Source organism: Chelonia mydas, chromosome 24 (genome assembly GCF_015237465.2).
Source record: "Chelonia mydas isolate rCheMyd1 chromosome 24, rCheMyd1.pri.v2, whole genome shotgun sequence".
Lineage (NCBI taxonomy): Eukaryota > Metazoa > Chordata > Testudines > Cheloniidae > Chelonia > Chelonia mydas.
The window spans coordinates 17,820,371-17,840,567 of record NC_051264.2 but is presented as its reverse complement, the minus strand read 5'-3'; the positions used below and the strand labels follow the sequence as shown (position 1 = coordinate 17,840,567).

Here is a 20,197-nt window from a genome sequence, read left to right as displayed (position 1 = left end):
GAATAAAATTCTGTTGGACCCGTTTGGACTTGAGTTTGCTTCACAAGGCGGGATGCCGGGGTAGATGGGCCCATGTGACTCAGGCAGGGCGGGATACTGGGCTAGTGGGCTCCTGGGGCTGAGGTTGGGGGGCAGGACCCCAGGCTGGCTGGGCCCATGGGGCCAGCCTGTTACTGCAGTTTCCCACCAGAGGGTGCTGCTCCCTCACTCTTTTCCCGGCCTGTTCTCCGGCTTTGCAGCTGGGGGGTTGTGGGTGCTCTCCTCCCCCATGCCCCCTCGACTCCCCCCTAGGAACAGCCGCAGGTGCCTACACGTGGCCCTGGACAAAGAATGGTGAGAGGGAAGGAGAATCGGCTTCCTGCCTCCTGCAGAGCCAAACTTGCCCCCCATCCTTCCTTCATCCAATCCTGCTAATTCTTCCATCTTCCATTTTCCCTTCCCTCCTCTCCAGGGAGGGGAGAGCCACAGCCATGGCATTCCCCCTGCCCCGCTTGAAAATGGGACTCTCACCCCTCGGTCTGTTCCCACCCACCCTGACCCCAGCAAACAGGCCCAGCCAGCTGGACACCACCCCAGAGCCAGGCGCAATGCTGGCGGGGCTCTGTCCTAGCTAGGAGCTGGCCGGGGGGAGGGGAGAGGTCTTTCTACCTGGTGAACTCTATGGGGCTGGGATAGAGCCACCCCCAGACACCCCCTCCAATGAGGGGTGCTGCTCCTTTAAGGCTGCAGCCCTGGAAGAAAGGAATTGTGGGAGATGTAGTCCTCAGGATTGTAGGCTGGGCAGCGAGGCATGCTGGGAAGGGGGCAGGGCTATAAAAGGGCTCCCTTTGCTGCTCCCTACCAAGAGGAGGGTTTGGGCAGAGGTTGAGGGAATTTTATGGGGCCCCCTCCTTGCTCTGTGGGGTTCCTCAGGCAGCCAGGGGCTGAGAGCTCAGCACTAGCAACCCCAGCGGCTCTGGCTTGGGGTGGGGAGACAGCTGATTGCAGGACTCTCTGTTGGTGCTTCTGGCCCTGGATCTCAAAGCCATTAATGTGGGTTAATTAGTTGAGCCTCATAAACTCTTTCGCCATGGGGAGCGGAGTCAGGATCCTCATTCCTGTTATACAGTGAGGGAAACTGAGGCACAGAGGTGGGAAATCTCTGCTGGACACTCCCCCGCCCGTATGCTCTAACCCACTAGACCCCGCTCCCCTCCCAGAGCCAGGGAGAGAACCCAGGAGTCCTGGCTCCCAGCCTACGCTGACTGTTCCCACACAAATGCTGGAATCCCACAGGCCGGTGGTGGGTTTGAACAAGCCCCTGGGGCATGCCACATGGACCTGTCAGCTGGGGAAGGGGTAAGGGGAAGACAGAGATCTGGGGCCAATTAACCCTTCAATGGCTGGCTGCCTGCCCTGCCCCCACTGCTCCCCTGCACTGACCTTCAGGGGGCAGTTCTTCTTATCAGGGCCTGTGGACTTTGCACCCAGCTCTGGGGTGTGTTGCAGCCAGCGGGGAGGGCACGGGAGTCCAGTCCCTCTTCCACAAATTGCCTGAGGCCCCCTGGTGGCTGGCGACAGAGCAGCTGGGGGGTGTATGGAGAGAAGGGGTGGCCCTGACCAGGGGGGCGGGCTGGCTGGCTCCGGGGGACATGGGACCCTTCCCCTGTAAGCGCGCTGGCTCCAATCTGTTCCCAAGGTGGGAACTGGCTGGGGGCAAGGAGTGGGGGCACGGGGCCCTTCGAATTAGCCCTCTTATATTTTTTAAACTGGTTCTGGTTTTCAACCCGCACCTGCAGCGCCCTGCCAGGCTCTCGTGGGAACGCAGTTCCCAAGGGAAACTCCCGGCAGGTAAATTTGGGTGTCAGCCGGCAGGACTCAGCCTGTCTCGATCTGCCAGGCCCGGGGGAGACAAACTGGTTTCTCTCACGGATGTCGGACTCCTCCCTGGGAGCCTTGTCACAGAGTCAAGGATGGAACCCAAGCGTCCTGGCTCCCAGCCCCTCTGCTCTAACCACTAGTCCCCACTCCCCTCCCCAAGCTGGGAATAGAGCCCAGGAGTCCTGCCTCTCAGCCCCCCTGCTCTAAGCCTCTGAAATTCCTGGTGTAGCTGATTGCCCAGCCCCCATGTTTATACAGGCCACGAGGTTGGGGTTGTATAATCCCTGAGGTTGTGTGAAACCAGGCAGGGCAGGGAGAGCCCATGTTCTGTTCCCTGCACCCCAGAGCCAGCCAGACCCCCACCATGGGGCCCTGTGGGAGCCACGGCCCCCTAGAGGGGAAAGACCCTGTGCCCTAGCCCCCTGACCCAGCAGAGTGCCTGGGACAGGCTCCCATGGGGCCAGGTGCACACAGTGAGTGGCAGGGGAGGTTTCAGGGCGGGAGGGGGAAGGGTGGGGTTCTTTGTGGCTGCTTGTGGATTCCCCCCCCAACCACCTTGCTGGTAATTAACCAGCAGACATGGGCCCAGCAGGGGAAGAGTCACCCTGCTCCTAGGCAGGGAAACCAAGGCACAGAGAGGTGAAAGAACCTGCTCAAACTGAGTCCGGGCTCCCAGCCCCCCTGCTCTAACCACTAGCCCCCACTCCCCTCCCAGAGCCAAGGAGATGGGTGGGACTGAGTTCTTGGCCTAGGGGCCATTACATAAGGGCAGAAAGTCCCAGCCCAGACCTCGTGCAGGGCTCTGGCTCTCGGTTTAACTGTTCAACTTCCCCTGCTTTGTGATCCACACCCGGCCTGCCGGGGGCTTTTGGGGGGAGCTGGGAGCCAGGACGCCTGGGTTCTCTCCCCTCCCCCCCCGGCTCTGGGAGGACAGTGGTGTCTATTGGTTAGAGCGAGGGGCCTGGGAGCCAGGACTCCTGGGTTCTCCCCCCAGCTCTGGGAGGGGAGCGGGGTCTAGTGGTTAGAGCAGGGGGGGCTGGGAGCCAGGACTCCTGGGTTCTCTCTTTGGCCCTGGGAGGAGAGTGGCGTCTATTGGTTAGAATGGGGGGAGGGGCCTGGGAGCCAGGACTCCTGGGTTCTCCCCCCGGCTCTGGGAGGGGAGCGGGGTCTAGTGGTTAGAGCAGGGGGGGGCTGGGAGCCAGGACTCCTGGGTTCTTGGGGCTGTGGCTGGCCCTGACGTGCCCTCCCCTCCCAGGCGCTGATGTCACAGGTGTTGTGTTTCCAAGCCCGGGCTGGAAAACGAGTTTGAGCAGCCGCTGCCCCCCCAGCCGGGACCGGAGCCGGACACGCGGGCAGGGCAGACCGGGGCCGGCCGGTGAGCGGGGCTGGGGCGGGGGTCCCGGAGCGCAGCGGCCGTCACCTGGCCATGGGGCGGAGCAGCGGGGGGGGGGGGGGGAGAAGAGAAAGAGAAACAGAAAGAGACGGGCGGGGGAAGTTGGCTGCGGCGGGGGGGGTTGGATCGTGACCTTCCCCCCATGGCTCGCCTGACCCTGCTTCTCTTCCCCAGTTCCCAGAGCAACTCCCGGACACCTGGGTTCTGCCTGCGACCTGGGAGGAGGGGCTTGGAGAAATCCAGGGATCGCGCCCCCTCCGCGGCACGGATTGCGGGGTGAGTGGTGCCGGGCCTGGGGCTGTGGCCCTCATTATGGGGGGCTCTTAAAGGGAGAGCCCCTTGATTGATTGCTGGACTGATTAATGAGAATGGGGGGCCGGGAGCCAGGACTCCTGGGTTCTCTCCTGGGCTCTGCCTCATTTCCTCCCTCTAGCAAACAGAAAAAAATGATCCCCTGGGGGAAGGGGGCGGTGGAGGGGCTGTGAGGACAGATCAATCAATATTTAAGTGCTTTGAGATCCTCAGACAGACTGGCTGGATCATCCTCCCCCGCCCCGCATGAAGGTGAAATACAAACACCCCCCGGGGTCTGTCCCCAGCTCCCACGTCAGCCGTTTGCCTTGGCCCATGGAAAAGCCTGACCCACTTTGCTCTTCCCAGCACCAGGCCTGGCAGCGCCAGCCCCTGGCGCTAGTTGAAGTGGGGACAATCTAGCGCCAGAGATAAAGCGGAAGGTGCCAAGGCCGGGGTGAACCAGGGTCAGGGTGATTTTTCCCTGCTAAAGAGATTTTTCCCTGCATCCCGTCGTGGAGACGCGGCCACTTCTGGGGTGGGGCATGGGGCTGGTTATACAGGGATGCTCGCTCAGTGCTGAGATGTGGCCAGATCTGGGGTGGGGCATGGGGGCTGTTTATACAGGGACCCCTCACGAAGCCCTAAGATGCGGCCACCTCTGGGGAGAAACATGGCATCTGGTCAACAGTCCTGCAACATTATTAGGAAAAACTTTTTCACTGGGAGGGTGGTCTGGAATGCGTTACCTAGGGAGGTGGTGGAATCTCCTTCCTTAGAAGTTTTTAAGGTCAGGCTTGACAAAGCTCTGGCTGGGATGATTTAGTCGGGATTTGGTCCTGCTTTGAGCGGGGGGTTGGACTAGATACCTCCTGAGGTCCCTTCCAACCCTGATATTCTATGATTCTATGAACAGGTTTTGGGACAGGAAGTGAAGGAGAATTTCTGTGTCCTGTTTGACAGCAAAGGGAATAATTTTGGAGTGTGGTGGTTGCTAATTTGGAGCTGCTGGCTAAGTGACTTCTTTGTTAACAGCCCCCACGCACCACCCCAGAGGTGGCTGCATCTCATCGCCTCGGAAGGGTCCCTGCATAACAAGCCCCATGCCCCACCCCAGAGGTGGCTGCATCCCAAGGTTGGGAAGGGGCCAAGAGCCCCGGGGTGGTTCTGTGAGGAAGCAGGGAGAGCTGGCCGGCAGGGAGGGCTGCAGGTGGGGGTTGATGGTTTCCCTTTGTGCTGTTGGAACAAACAAATCCCTCTTCTCGCCTGCCCATTGGAAAATTCCCCTCCCTGCTCCGGGCTCGGCCCACCCTTGGGACTCCCTCGGGTGTCTCTTCCCCTGGCTCCCTGCCCCAGAGATCCAGGGAGGTGCCGTCTCTGGGGCAGGAATGGCGCATTGAGGATGGGGCCGCCTGCCTGGTGCAAGGTGGCCCTACACCCATGGGGACAGTTTGGCCTTTTATTAGCAGGGCTGTTCCGAGTGCTGGAGGTTCGTTTTCAGACCGCGTTCAGCTTCGTTCCAGGGGTGTTTCCAGCCCAGGGGCAGGACTCAGGAAATGACAAAGGCAGGACCTCTGCCAGGGGCACTCTCTGTAATATCCAGTGGCAGGGAGTCCCTGGGGTTAATGCTAATAATGGGGGCTGTTTATGCAGGGATCCCTCGCCCGGTGCTGAGATGTGGCCAGCTCTTGGGTGGGGCCTGGGGTTATTGATACAGGGACCCCTCACCCAGTGCTGAGATGCAGCCACCTCTGGGGTGGGGTGTGGGGGGCTGGTTAAATGGGGAGATTTAGGGAACCAGAAAGGAGTCACTTGAGTTGAGGCATCGGGGCCAGCCCTGACAGCCAGGGCACAGCCCCCCACCCGGCCCCCCTGCAGCCCAGCGCCCCCTAGCGCCTCCTCTCCCTTGTGGTTGCAGGTCTCTGGCCATGGTTCTCCAGGAGAATGAGCCCCTGGCGGGGCTGAGCCAGACCTCACGATGCCCCTTCCTGGCCCCGGCAGGGCAGGACAGGCGGAGGGGGCCGTTTCCAGCCCAGGGCCCCGAGGTGGCCCGGGCCCAGCCGGTGGGCAACGCTGACTGTCTCTCTGCCGGCCCTGGGGGAGCCAAGAGCGACAGCACTGAGGAGGATGAGGCCAGCAGCACGGAGAGTGCCCAGAACGGGGTGAGTGGCGCGCGGCCTGTCCCCTCTAGGCCCCCGGTTGGGGGACCCGCTGGCTCAGGGGGGCCGGGAATGGCACATGGGGCCTGTCCCCTCTCGGGGGCGCTGGCTCCCATCTGGCCCCAGGGCAGGGAGTGGCTGGCTCGGGGGGGGCCGGGAATGGCACATGGGGCCTGCCCCCTCTCGGGGGCGCTGGCTCCCATCTGGCCCCAGGGCAGGGAGTGGCTGGCTCGGGGGGGCCGGGAATGGCACATGGGGCCTGCCCCCTCTCGGGGGTGCTGGCTCCCATCTGGCCCCAGGGCAGGGAGTGGCTGGCTCGGGGGGGCCGGGAATGGCACATGGGGCCTGCCCCCTCTCGGGGGCGCTGGCTCCCATCTGGCCCCAGGGCAGGGAGTGGCTGGCTCGGGGGGGCTGGGAATGGCACATGGGGCCTGCCCCCTCTCGGGGGCGCTGGCTCCCATCTGGCCCCAGGGCAGGGAGTGGCTGGCTCAGGGGGGCCGGGAATGGCACATGGGGCCTGCCCCCTCTTGGGGCGCTGGCTCCCATCTGGCCCCAGGGCAGGGAGTGGCTGGCTCGGGGGGGCCGGGAATGGCACATGGGGCCTGCCCCCTCTCGGGGGCGCTGGCTCCCATCTGGCCCCAGGGCAGGGAGTGGCTGGCTCGGGGGGGCCGGGAATGGCACATGGGGCCTGCCCCCTCTAGGGGGCGCTGGCTCCCATCTGGCCCCAGGGCAGGGAGTGGCTGGCTCGGGGGGGCCGGGAATGGCACATGGGGCCTGTTCCCTCTCGGGGCGCTGGCTCCCATCTGGCCCCAGGGCAGGGAGTGGCTGGCTCGGGGGGGCCGGGAATGGCACATGGGGCCTGCCCCCTCTCGGGGGCGCTGGCTCCCATCTGGCCCCAGGGCAGGGAGTGGCTGGCTCGGGGGGGCCGGGAATGGCACATGGGGCCTGTTCCCTCTCGGGGCGCTGGCTCCCATCTGGCCCCAGGGCAGGGAGTGGCTGGCTCGGGGGGGCCGGGAATGGCACATGGGGCCTGCCCCCTCTCGGGGGCGCTGGCTCCCATCTGGCCCCAGGGCAGGGAGTGGCTGGCTCGGGGGGGCCGGGAATGGCACATGGGGCCTGCCCCCTCTCGGGGGCGCTGGCTCCCATCTGGCCCCAGGGCAGGGAGTGGCTGGCTCGGGGGGGCCGGGAATGGCACATGGGGCCTGTTCCCTCTCGGGGGCGCTGGCTCCCATCTGGCCCCAGGGCAGGGAGTGGCTGGCTCGGGGGGGCCGGGAATGGCACATGGGGCCTGTCCCCTCTCGGGGGCGCTGGCTCCCATCTGGCCCCAGGGCAGGGAGTGGCTGGCTCGGGGGGGCCGGGAATGGCACATGGGGCCTGCCCCCTCTCATAGAATCATAGAATCATAGAATATCAGGGTTGGAAGGGACCCCAGAAGGTCATCTAGTCCAACCCCCTGCTCAAAGCAGGACCAAGTCCCAGTTAAATCATCCCAGCCAGGGCTTTGTCAAGCCTGACCTTAAAAACCTCTCGGGGGTGCTGGCTCACGTGTGGCCCCAGGGCAGGGAGTGGCTGGCTCAGGGGGTGAGGAATGGGGTCCCCTTGTTGACAGGGCCGGTTCACTCCCACTCTCCCCTGCCCAGGACGAGAGCCCCCAGGCGGGCGCGGAGGGGTCCCGGCGGCGGGGGGACCAGGACGAGGCGCTGGCTCGGGTCGCGGAGCTGGAGAATCATATCAAGGAGCTGCAGCACCAGCAGAAGGAGATGAACATCGAGGTGCGTCCGTCCCCGGGCTCCCCTCCCTGAGTCACGGGGATGTCTGGGGGGTGGGGGTGGGGGGCGTTCCCAGCTGCCGGCACCTGGCAAACCTGTCTCGCTGGGGCACCGCGCCCAGCCAGGTGGGGAGGGGCTGGGTCGGTCCCTGCTACAATCACAGCAGAAGCAGCTGGGTTTGGGGAGAGGGGAAAACACTGAGCTGCGCAGACAGGACGCCTGGGTTCTCTCCGGCTCTCGGAGGGGCGGGGGTTAGAGCCAGGGGGGACTGGGATCCCGGACGCCTGGGTTCCATTCCTGGCCGTGGAAGAGGGGTGGGGTCCGGTGGGCTATCGTGGGCGGGAGCTGCCCGCTGTCGGCTCTGCGTGCTGTGGGCCCCGTTCCCTGTGGCGCCGGGTCTCATTGCCCCGCTCCCGGCAGATGAAGCTGGAGGGGGCGCTGCTGGAGGGGGAGCTGGCGGCCGAGTGGCGGGAGGTTCAGCGCGAGGAGCAGCTGGTCCTCCACCTGCAGAGGAGGTTCGCGGAGATGGTGCGCAGGTGCCACGCCGAGAGAGAGAAGGTCAGGCCCCTGCCCAGCCTCCGTGCCTCCCAGCGGCCTTTGCGGGGCTCCTCTTTCCCCAGAATCCTTTGTGTTCCCTCCCTTCTTGGCCCATTTCCCCCAGAATCCTTTGCCACTCTCCCCGTTGCCCACTGGACCCCAGAATCCTTCGCTCCTGTCCAGCCGTGTCCGCCTTTCCCAGCACCCTTTGCTGTGGGTTGGCCCTGTTCCCAGCACCCTTTGCTTCCTCCCCCCCACCACGCTGGCCCCATTCCCCAGCCTGTCGGGGATGGTGCCTGGCCGGGGGGAGGGGGAGGTATGTCCGTGGAACCCAGGTGTCCTGGCTCCTGACCCCGCCCCTCTCCGGCAGGAGAAGGCTCGGCTGGGGAAGGAGCGGCGCAAGGTGGAGGAGCTCCAGCGGCAGCATGCCGAGTCCCAGACCCACCTGGAGACCCAGCCCGAGAGCATGCGGGAGCGGATGCAGAGCCAGCTGCAGCAGGTAGGGGCTGGGGATGGCCCGGCAGGTCCCACCCTGTGTAGAGCGGGGCAGGCTGATACGGCCCAGAGGAAGAGACCCCGAGGTGGCCCACGTACACTGATATGGCCCAGAGGGGACTTGCAGAGGGGAATGAAGCCCAACAAGTGGCTTGTGTCTCTGGACATGCACAGAGGGGGGCCGTGTTCCATTAGAACTCTTTGAGGGGTCAGCAGACCTGGAGAAGGGGGATCCAGTGGATATAGTGTATTTAGGATTCCAGAAAGACTTTGACAAGGTCCCTCCCCAAAAGGCCTTAAGCAAAGTGAGCTGTCATGGGATAAGAGGGAAGGTGCTCTCATGGATCGGTAACTGGGTAAAAAATAGGAAACAAAGGGGAGGAAGAAACGGTCGATTTTCATAGTGGAGAGGGGTAAATAGTGGTGTCCCCAGGGTCTGTCCTGGGCCCAGGCCTATTCAACATATTCATAAACGATCTGGAAAAAGGGGTAGACAGTGAGGTGGCAAAATTTGCAGAAGATACAAACCTACTCAAGATAATTAAGTCCCAGACAGACTGTGAAGAGCTACAAAGGGACCTCTCAGAACTGGGTGACTGGGCAACCAAATCATAGAATCATAGAATATCAGGGTTGGAAGGGACCTCAGGAGGTATCTAGTCCAACCCCCTGCTCAAAGCAGGACCGATCCCCAACTAAATCATCCCAGCCAGGGCTTTGTCAAGCCTGACCTTAAAAACCTCAAAGGAAGGAGATTCCACCACCTCCCTAGGTAACGCATTCCAGTGCTTCACCACCCTCCTAGTGAAAAAGTTTTTCCTAATATCTAACCTAAACCTTCCCCACTGCAACTTGAGACCATTACTCCTTGTTCTGTCATCAGCTACCACTGAGAACAGTCTAGATCCATCCTCTTTGGAACCCGCTTTCAGGTAGTTGAAAGCAGCTATCAAATCCCCCCTCATTCTTCTCTTCCGTAGACTAAACAATCCCAGTTCCCTCAGCCTCTCCTCATAAGTCATGTGCTCCAGTCCCCTAATCATTTTTGTTGCCCTCCGCTGGACGTTTTCCAATTTTTCCACATCCTTCTTGTAGTGTGGGGCCCAAAACTGGACACAGTACTCCAGATGAGGACTCATCAGTGTCAAATAGAGAGGAACAATCACATCTCTCGATCTGCTGACAATGCTCCTACTTATACATCGCAAAATGCCATTGGCCTTCTTGGCAACAAGGGCACACTGCTGACTCATATCCAGCTTCTCGTCCACTGTAACCCCTAGGTCCTTTTCTGCAGAACTGCTGCCTAGCCATTCGGTCCTTAGTCTGTAGCGGTGCATGGGATTCTTCCGTCCTAAGTGCAGGACTCTGCACTTGTCCTTGTTGAACCTCATCAGATTTCTTTTGGCCCAATCCTCCAATTTGTCTAGGGCCCTCTGTATCCTATCCCTGCCCTCCAGCGTATCTACCTCTCCTCCCAGTTTAGTGTCATCTGCAAACTTGCTGAGGGTGCAATCCACACCATCCTCCAGATCATTTATGAAGATATTGAACAAAACCGGCCCGAGGACCGACCCTTGGGGCACTCCACTTGATACCGGCTGCCAACTAGCCATGGAGCCATTGATCACTACCCATTGAGCCTGACAATCTAGCCAGCTTTCTCTCCACCTTATAGTCCATTCATCCAGCCCATACTTCTTTAACTTGCTGACAAGAATACTGTGGGAGACCGTGTCAAAAGCTTTGCTAAAGTCAAGGAACAACACGTCCACTGCTTTCTCTTCATCCACAGAGCCAGTTATCTCGTCATAGAAGGCAATTAGATTAGTCAGGCATGACTTGCCCTTGTTGAATCCATGCTGTCTGTTCCTGATCACTTTTCTCTCCTCTAAGTGCTTCAGAATTGATTCCTTGAGGACCCGCTCCATGATTTTTCCAGGGACTGAGGTGAGGCTGACTGGCCTGTAGTTCCCAGGATCCTCCTTCTTCCCTTTTTTAAAGATGGGCACTACATTAGCCTTTTTCCAGTCATCTGGGACTTCCCCCGATTGCCATGAGTTTTCAAAGATAATGGCCAATGGCTCTGCAATCACATCCGCCAGCTCCTTTAGCACTCACGGATGCAGCGCATCCGGCCCCATGGACTTGTGCTCGTCCAGCATTTCTAAATAGTCCCGAACCACTTCTTTCTCCACAAAGGGCTGGTCACCTCCTCCCCATGCTGTGCTGCCCAGTGCAGGAGTCTGGGAGCTGACCTTGTTCGTGAAGACAGAGGCAAAAAAAGCATTGAGTACATTAGCTTTTTCCACTTCCTCTGTCACTAGGTTGCCTCCCTCATTCAGTAAGGGACCCACACTTTCCTTGACTTTCTTCTTGTTGCTAACATACCTGAAGAAACTCTTCTTGTTACTCTTATCATCTCTTGCTAGCTGCAACTCCAGGTGTGATTTGGCCTTCCTGATTTCGCTCCTGCATGCCCGAGCAATATTTTTATACTAATCCCTGGTCATTTGTCCAATCTTCCACTTCTTGTAAGCTTCTTTTTTGTGTTCAAGATCAGCAAGGATTTCACTGTTGAGCCAAGCTGGTCGCCTGCCATATTTACTATTCTTTCTACACATCGGGATGGTTTGTCCCTGTAACCTCAATAAGGATTCTTTAAAATACAGCCAGCTCTCCTGGACTCCTTTCCCCCTCATGTTATTCTCCCAGGGGATCCTGCCCATCAGTTCCCTGAGGGAGTCAAAGTCTGCTTTTCTGAAGTCCAGCGTCCGTATTCTGCTGCTCTCCTTTCTTCCCTGTGTCAGGATCCTGAACTCGACCATCTCATGGTCACTGCCTCCCAGGTTCCCATCCACTTTAGCTTCTCCTACTAATTCTTCCCAGTTTGTGAGCAGCAGGTCAAGAAGAGCTCTGCCCCTAGTTGGTTCCTCCAGCACTTGCACCAGGAAATTGTCCCCTACATTTTCCAAAAACTTCCTGGATTGTCTGTGCACCGCTGTATTGCTCTCCCAGCAGATATCGGGGTGATTTGAAGTCTCCCATGAGAACCAAGGCCTGCGATCTAGTAACTTCCGTGAGTTGCCAGAAGAAAGCCTCATCCACCTCATCCCCCTGGTCCGGTGGTCCACAGCAGACACTGTTGATAAATGCAAAGTCATGCACATTGGAAACCATAATCCCAACTATACGTATACAATGATGGGGTCTAAATTAGCTGATACCACTCAAGAAAGAGATCTGGGAGTCGCTGTGGATAGTTCTCTGAAAACATCCACTCAATGGGCAGCGACCGTCAAAAAAGCGAACAGAACATTGGGAATTATTAAGAACGGGACAGATAATAAGACAGAAAATATCATCTTGCTTCTATATAAATCCATGGGACGCCCACATCTTGAACACTGGGTGCAGATGTGCTCGCCCCATCTCAAAAAAGATCTGTTAGAATTGGAAAATATGCAGAGAAGGGCAACAAAACTGATGAGGGGGATGGAACGGCTGCGATATGAGGAGAGATTAATAAGACTGGGACCGTTCATCTTAGAAAAGAGACGATGAAGGGGGGATATGACAGAGGTCTATAAAATCCTGACTGGTGCGGAGAAAGTAAATAAGGAAGTGTTATTTACTCTTCATAACACAAGAACCAGGCATCACCCAATGAAATTAACAGGCAGCAGGTTTAAAACAGACAAAAGGAAGTATTTCTTCACACAATGCACAGTCAACCTGTGGAACTCATTGCCGGGGGATGTTGTGAAAGCCAAACCTATAACTGGGTTAAAAAAAGAATTAAATAAGTAGCTGGAGGACAGGTCCATCAATGGCTATTGGTCAGGGCCACGACCCCCTGCTCTGGATGTCCCTAAACCTCTGACTGCCAGGAGCTGGGCATGGACGACGGGATGGATCACTCGATAACTGCCCTGTTCTGTTCATGCCCTCTGAAGCACCTGGCATCGGCCCCTGTTGGAAGACCGGCTAGTTGGACCTTTGATCTGACCCAGTCTGGCTGTTCATATATATGGCCCAGACGTACCAAGCCCCCGCTGTAACCCACTAGACCCCCCTCCCCTTCCAGAGCTGGGATAGAACCCAGGAGTCCTGATGGGGTCTCCCTCCCTGCAGACTTCGGAGATGCTGGAGGGGGCACTGAAGAGCTATGAGGACCTGGAGTTCCAGCAGCTGGAGCGCGAGAGCCGCTTGGAGGAGGAGAAGGAGGAGGCCTGCCAGGCCTTGGTCCGCCAGATAGCCCAGGTCCAGAAGAGCCTCGAGGAGAGGAAGGTGCGTGGGGCCAATCCTCAGGAATCCGCTCCGGGTCTTACCCTCCTCCTGTGACTCCATTCCAGGTGCATCTGGGTCCAGCTCCATATCTTACCCTCCTCCTGGGTGGAACCTGCGACTCCATTCCAGGGGCACTGGGATCTGGCTCCAGGTCATGACCGGATGGTCCGGCTCCAGGTCTTCTGGCAACCAGAGTGCAATCCAGAGGGGGAGGGGACCCAGAGACAGGGATCCAGGTCTTACCTTCCTCCAGCACAGTGACACCCGCAATCCATTCCAGGGGTGCCAGGATCCGGGTCCTGAGCAGCGAGTCCGTTCCAGAGGGCATGGGGGATCCTGCTCCAGGTCTTGGCTACATCCAGAGCCAATTCCAGGGGGGCAGGATGATCCAGCACCGGGTCTTACCCTCCTCCTGGATGGCACCTGGGGGGCCCTTGACTCCATTCCAGGGGGGCATTGGGATCTGGTGCCAGGTCTTACCCACTGCCTGGGTGGGGGGCTGCTCCCACAGCTCAATGCAGCGGGGTCCCCAGGGGTGGGGTTCCCCCTTCCTAGGTCCCAGGTAGGGACACCCGGGTTCTTGTGGTGAGGGGGTCCCCTCCCCCGCAGGGCTCTCACCCTCCCCTGTTCCCCACCCCAGAGGAAGGTGTGCAGGCTGGAGGCCCAGGTGCGCTTTGGGCAGGAGCACATGGCGGGCGAGAGCCGCAAGCTGGCGCAGGAGAAGGGAGAGGCCATCCAGAGCCTCAACTTGGTGAGGAAACCCCCCCTTCCCCCGGAGAGAACCCAGGAGTCCTGGCTCCCAGCCCCCAATCCCCATCTAATCCCACTCCCCTCCCAAAGCTGGGATAGAACCCAGGAGTCCTGGCTCCCAGCCCCCAATCCCCATCTAATCCCTCTCTCCTCCCAAAGCTGGGATAGAACCCAGGAGTCCTGGCTCCCAGCCCCCAATCCCCATCTAATCCCTCTCTCCTCCCAAAGCTGGGATAGAACCCAGGAGTCCTGGCTCCCAGCCTCCTGCTCTAACCACAAGACCCCACTGTCCTCCCAGAGTCTGAGTGGGGGATGGGTCGCCGGGCTGGCTGGGCCCATGGGTCTAAGTAGAGGGCAGGGCAGGACCCTGTGGGGAGGAGCGGGGGACGGGGCAGGACCCCGTGGGGCAGAGTGGGGGACGGGGTAGGGGGCGGGGCAGGACCCCATGAGGTGACCCCTGCTCTGGCCTGTGTCCCCAGGAGAGGCGTCGGCTGGAGGAGCTGGGCAAAGCCTGTGAGAGCCAGAGCGGAGATGACTCGCCCGTCAGTAACCAGGAACTCACCAAGGTAACCCCCCCCCAACCCCCCTGTGCCCCACCCTCCCCCTTCCGGGGTGCCCCCCGGCACACCCATCCTGTTCCCCCACCTACCTGTCTCCCACCTGCCAGGGTGCACCCTGTGCCCCCCACGTCACCCTTCACCCCCCGCTGGGGTCACCACCCAGCCTGCCCGCTCTGTGTGTCGTCCCCCCCCCCCGGTCCTGTCTGCTCCAGTTCAGGTCAAAGCTTCTCTGCTGTGTCCCAAAGCTGTGACCGCCCCCTTGCCCCCCCTCCCCCGGATGCCTGGGTCCCTCCAGCTGCGGGCTGGGAGCCCCTGGTGAAGAAACACCTTGGCCTGGTGTTCCGGAGACCCAGGCCAGCCGCGGCTCCCCGGCGGCCTGCGACACGGAGGGGTCGGGAACCCGGCGTAGAACAGAGCTTGTGAGCGCAGGGAGGAGGGACCTGCAGCGAAGCCCATCGGGGGGGGGGAGAGCCCTGGACTCCCCCCTCTGAGTCCCAGTTACCTGGCCCCAGAATTACCTGTTCCCCTCCTTGTTCCTTGGTCTCTGACCTGGGCCAGCACCGACACCACCCGCTGATGCTGGCAGAGGAGGGGGCCTGGCCATCAGGTGCCAAGCTACAGCGTGTCCGGCCAGTTCTCTGTCCCAGGCAGCCAGTCAGCGTCACACCTGCCCTCTAGGGGTCGCTGCACGCTGGGCAGGTGGGGTCATGTTGCCACCTGCTGGTGAGTTCCCGGCATTGCAGACAGGTGGCTCTGAGGAGAACTGGGAGCCAGGACTCCTGGGTTCTCGCCCCAGCTCTAGGAAGGGAGTGGGGTCTGGTGAGTTAGAGTGGGGGGGAGGGGGCCCTGGGAGCTAGGACTCCTGGGTTCTATCCTGGCTCTGGGAGGGGAGTGGGGTCTAGTGGTTAGAGCAGGGAGGCCTGGGCGCCAGGACACCTGGGTTCTTTCGCTGGCTCTGGGAGGGGAGTGGGGTCTAGTGGTTAGAGCAGGGAGGGCTGGGAGCCCCACCCCTGCCGTGTCCGTGTGTCTGTCCGTACGTCAGTGTCTCTGTGTCTCTGCAGCTCATGTTCACCCAAAAGACGGATCGGAAGGTCGTGGTGCTGGGCTGCGACCAGCGCGACCCGGCCTGCGTGTTCTCCGTCCGCAGCTCCGTCCAGGTGTGTGTGTCCGTCTGTCCTGTGCCTGTCCCCCGCCGCCTCTGCTCTGGCTGTCTGTGCTCGCCTGTGTCTGTGCCCCTTCCTACCCCCACCCCAAAAGCAGAGCCAATGGGCAGGGAAGGTTCTGGGCGGGCAGTGTCGGGGTACCTGGGGTGTGTGTGTGGGGGGGTGAACCCCGCGCTCGACCCCCTTGCTTTCTCTCTCCAGAGCTCCTTCGGGCTGCAGAGATCGGCGAGCCTCCCCCGAAGACGGGGGAACCGGCCGGCCCCCCGCCCCACCCCGCGCCCCCTGTCTTTCAATGACAACGGTAGGAGGGGAGTGGCTGGGAAGGAGAGGGTGGGGTATATTTAGGGGGGCTGTGGGGCTGGGACATCTCCCAGGGCATGGTGTGGGGCCGGTTGGGGCCAGTGGATTTTTTTTGTGAGGTGGGGCATTCTCTGTGCCTGTGGGGTGCTGATACCCCCCCTCCCCCCCCGTCTCTGTCTCTCTCAGGGGGGCTAGACTCAGACATCCTGGCACTGCAGCTCTCGGCAGGGGGCGACCGGCGCTGCGTGCCACTCACACATCTCAACGCCCCCCTGTACCCACTGGGGGGGCCATACAGGTGAGATTCCCACAATAGTCCCCCTCCCTTCACTGCCCCCCCCCCAGCTCTGGGGCTTCTTTGACCCCGCATCGTCCCCTCTGTGCCCCCGAGCACCCCCATCCCGCCCCTCCATGCCTTTCCCCGGCCCCCCATGCACCTCTGCCTCCCTCCTTTGCACTGCCCTACCCTTGGGTCTCCCAGACACAGGCCCCTCCAAACTCCCCCCCATACTCGGAAGCCCCCTATCCCATTCTGTCCCCCTCCCCTGGGATTTCCCTCCTACCCATTGCGGAGGCGGGGCGGGGGGGGACCCCTGGGTGTCTCCCTGGGTCACTCCAGGCTCCTCACTCCCCACCGACTCCATGTCCCGCTCCCCCCGCAGCGTGGGCTCCTGCGTCACCAAACTGGCCGAAATGGAGCGGATGGTGCGGGAGGCCATGGCCGAGAGAGAGCGGCTGCTGCAGGCGCGGGTAAGAACCCAGGAGTCCTGGCTCTCCCCCCACCTCCCGACGACCCCCTGCTCTGAATCACCAGACCCCACCCCCCTCCCAGAGCCAGGCATCGAACCCAGGAGTCCTGACTCCCAGCCACCCCCCTGCTCTAACCACTCCGCCCTATCCCCTTCCCAGAGCCAGTGAGCGAACCCAGGAGTCCTGGCTCCCACCCCTCCCCCGCTCTAACCACGGAACCCCACGTCCCCCCACGTGTCTGTCCCATGGTCTCCAGGCCGGGAATAGGGAAGTTGGGGTTTCGCTGCATCAGCTGCTGGTTTCCTCTCCCGACCCCTGCACCAGAGCGGGGGGGCACAGAGTGGCTGGGATCCGCCATGCTTGGGGCAGGGAGGGAGGTGTGAGACTGGGGCTGGGGGGGGGGGGCAGGGGGCGGGGCCTGCTTGGAGGCGGGGACAGCAGCAGAAGGGGCCTGGAGGAGGGGGCAGGGTCAAGGTGGGGTGTGTGGCAGGGGGAGGAGCTGGGGGGGGCCAGGCTAGAGGTGGGGGAAGGGGGTTGGGGTGGAGGTGGGGGCGGGGGAGAGGGCAGGATGATGTGGGGGGGTAGGGGTGGAGCAGGATGGTTGCGTGGGGGGGGCAGCTCTGTCTCTGGGGCTCCTCAGGAAGCCGGGGGTGGGGGCTGGGAGTCACCGGATTGGGGTCTCTTGGGGGTGCGGGGCCGGGTCCCTCAGCGGTGGCCATGGGGCCCTGACCCCCCCCTCTGTCTCCGCAGGAGGCGAAGCGAGTGGCCCAGGGGGAGACACAACACACGGAGCCACCCCCCCCTGCCCAGGTGAGACCCCCCCGAGCCAGCCAGTCCCCCCAGGGCTGGATTGGGGCCAGGATTCCTGGCGTTCTCCCCCTCCCCTCCCGCCCCACATTTACACACCCCCCCCCCCGTGTTGCCCCTGCAGGACCGGAGCCCGGGGCCGGCGCGGGAGCCCCCTGCCCCCGCCCCCCTGGACCTGCGCGCCCACCTGGAGGCCTCGGGGCACAGCCTGGAGACCTGCCCCGAGGTGCGGGTGACGGGCAGGGCCTGCCGGGGCTTCCTGGTCAAGATGGGCGGGCGCATCAAAACCTGGAAGAAACGCTGGTTCTGCTTCGACCGCCAGCGGCGCCTGCTGGCCTACTACGTGGGTGAGCCCCCTGTGCCCCCCTGTACCCCCTGATGCCCCCTGTACCCCCCTGGCGCCCCCCGGGTGCCCCCCGCCCCCAGCATCCCCGTCCTCTGCTCACCCGCTCCCCGGCACTCACCCCCAGCGGCGCCTGCTGGCCTACTACATGGGTGAGCCCCAGTGCCCCCCGATGCCCCCTGGCTACCCCCAGGCACCCCCTACCCCACAGCACCCCGAAGTACCCCCCTCCCCCAGCAGCCCCCTCCTCTGCTCACCCGCCCCCAGAGATGCCTGCTGTGAGCCCCCCAGGTACCCCCCCCGGGCGCCCCCTTCTCTGCTACCCGCCACTGGGGAGCCAGTGCCTCCCGCATCCCCCTGTATCCCGGCCCCCAACCGGCCCCCCCAGCCCCTCTTCCTCATCGCTGCCCCCTCTCATTGCAGACAAAGAGGAGGCGAAGCTAAAGGGCGTCATCTACTTCCAGGCCATCGAGGAGGTATATTATGATCACCTGCGCAGCGCCTTCAAGGTATGCCCCCCCCCCCCAGTGCCAGGACCCCCAGCGCCCCCCCAGAACCCCCCCCCCAGTGCCAGGACCCACAGTGCCCCCCCAGCACCCTCGCTGGCACCAGCGCCCAGACCCCCAGCGCCCAGACCCCCAGCGCCCGGACCCACAGTGCCCCCCCAGGACCTCCCCCAGCACCCTCGCCAGCACCAGGACCCATAGTGCCCCCTCCAGCGCCAGGACCCATGGCGTCATCCCACCCTCCAGTGCCCCCCCACAGCGCCAGGACCTACGGTGTTCCCCCAAGCCCCACAGTGCCCCCCCCCCCGGTGGTGTCATCGCAGGACCAGGACCCATGGTGTGTCCCCCCCGAGCCCCTCCTCAGCGCCAGGAGCCATGGCATCATCCCGCCCCTCAGTGTCCCCACCCAGAACCTATCCCCAGCTCCAGGGATCCATGGCATCCCCCTCCAGCGCCGGGACCCACGGCGTCCCCCACACCAGCCCTCTAGCATGGGGACCCACAGCGTCCACCCCAACCCTCCAGATCCCCACGGCATCCTGCCCCCCAGCCCCGGAACCTCTGGCATCGTCCCCCCCCCCCGCCCTCCAGCTCCCCCCAGCCCAGTGACCCGGAGGGTCCCAGCCACCCCCCACTGGCTGACCCTGCCCTTCCCTTCCCCCGCAGAGCCCCAACCCCAAACTGACCTTCTGCGTCAAGACCTACGACCGGCTCTTCTGCCTGGTGGCCCCCAGCGCGGAGGCCATGCGCATCTGGATGGACGCCATCGTCACGGCCGCCGAGGAGAACACCCGCTACTGAGCCGGGCCACGGAGCCCCCCCGGGACCCACCCGCCCGCTCCCCCCACCACAGACATTGCCCACCTGGTGGGCGTGGCCAGCCGGGCCACTGGCTCCGCCCCCGGGAGGGGCTTCAGGGCAGGGCAGCCAGGGGGCGATGGACTTGGTTCTTCAAGGTGTGATGCGGTGCTGGCCCCGCCCCTTTGGACCTGGGCCCTGGGGGGGAGCAATGGGGAGCAGGCCTTTGCCTCCAATCAGAGCAGGGCTCTTCTAAAACACAGACGCTCCCAAAACTGGCACCAATGGGAGGCAAGCGGCTTGGAATCCCGACCAATGGGAGGAGGCTCACTCAGAATTCTGGCCAATCGGAGGAGGCCTGGTTTGAAGGCCGGGCAATTGGATGCGGGCTCGCCCGGGGCCTGCACCAATCGGAGGAGAGAAGGCTTGAATCCTGGCCAACAGGAAAAGACTTGCTCAGAATCTGCACCAATAGGAGGAGACCTGCCCTAAATGCCAACCAATGGGGGTGGGGGTTGGAATTCCCACCAATTGCATGCGGCCTGGCTTTGAAACCTGGCCAATTACCCAAAAGACTCAGCTGGAGTTTCCACCAATCGGAGGAGACATGGACTGAACTGACCAATGGCGGCTTGGCTTTCCCATGGACGCTCCGAAATCTCGACCAATGGGAACAGACTTCAGGGATGCACCAATCGGAGGAGACCGGGATCGAACTGGCCAATGGTGGCCGTCCCTGGAGGGCACCGTGGCCAAGTCCCCACCAATGGGGAGTGTGGAGTCTCTCTGAGCGGGCGGCGAAGAATCTGGTGGCTGTGTGGCCTTTCCCAGCATGCTTTGTGCCATGTGGCCAAGGCTCAGGGGGCCGGGGCTGAGCCCAATGGTGGCAGCAGGGGGAGCCCCCCTACGCCCCTGGATCTCGTCTGTACCCCACCCCCCTGTGTCTGTTGTGGGCCCCAGGGTTGCTGCCCCCTGCTGGTGCCAACTATTTATTACAGAAACTCGTCCGACCCACGGGCTGTCTCTCTCTAGTTCTGTCGCAGCCGGTGCCCCTCACTCCCGACCCCCAGCCCCCTGGGCTCCCCCACCCCAAGCTCTGCCGGTGCCCCTCACTCCTGACCCCCAGCCCCCTGGGCTTCCTTCCCGCCCCCCCCCCCCAGCCCCACAGCTCTGCTGGTGCCCCGGGTGGATCACAAAGCAGCAAGTAGGCAGGTGATAGACTGGGAGGTTTGTGGCTGGCAGCTCTGACCCCCAGACTGTGGATGTCTCAGGCACACAAGGATTGGCGGGGCCTCCCAAAGCTGAGGAGCGAACCCAGGAGTCCTGGCTCCCAGCCTCCTCACCCCCACTGTAACCACAACCTCTCCTGTGCCGACAGCACCTCGTCACAAGGAGCCCTTTGTCTCCCAGGCCTGCGCTGGGGGGC

General features: G+C 62.3%; 1 protein-coding gene across 4 annotated transcripts; it reads left to right on the top strand.

Annotated features, from left to right (window-relative positions):
- The first annotated feature begins 1,616 nt into the window (after positions 1 to 1,616).
- Positions 1,617 to 19,785, top strand: PHLDB3 (pleckstrin homology like domain family B member 3). 4 transcript variants are annotated; one of them, XM_043535107.1, is made up of 17 exons: positions 1,617 to 1,830; positions 3,428 to 3,529; positions 5,546 to 5,706; positions 7,344 to 7,475; positions 7,893 to 8,030; positions 8,380 to 8,508; positions 12,639 to 12,794; positions 13,435 to 13,545; positions 14,024 to 14,110; positions 15,166 to 15,261; positions 15,469 to 15,568; positions 15,754 to 15,865; positions 16,230 to 16,317; positions 17,068 to 17,127; positions 17,249 to 17,471; positions 17,891 to 17,976; positions 18,640 to 19,785. In XM_043535107.1, exons 1-17 carry the CDS (start codon positions 1,632 to 1,634, stop codon positions 18,772 to 18,774), a joined length of 2,115 nt encoding a protein of 704 aa, XP_043391042.1. In that variant the 5' UTR covers positions 1,617 to 1,631; the 3' UTR covers positions 18,775 to 19,785. The 4 variants fall into 4 exon arrangements, with proteins under 4 accessions (XP_043391042.1, XP_037738815.1, XP_043391043.1 ...); XM_037882887.2 differs by lacking the exons at positions 1,617 to 1,830; positions 15,166 to 15,261 and adding an exon at positions 3,009 to 3,235 and having other exon boundaries at positions 5,463 to 5,706; XM_043535108.1 differs by lacking the exon at positions 1,617 to 1,830 and having other exon boundaries at positions 3,339 to 3,526; positions 5,454 to 5,706; positions 15,754 to 15,864; positions 16,226 to 16,317.
- The last annotated feature ends 412 nt before the right edge of the window (positions 19,786 to 20,197 follow it).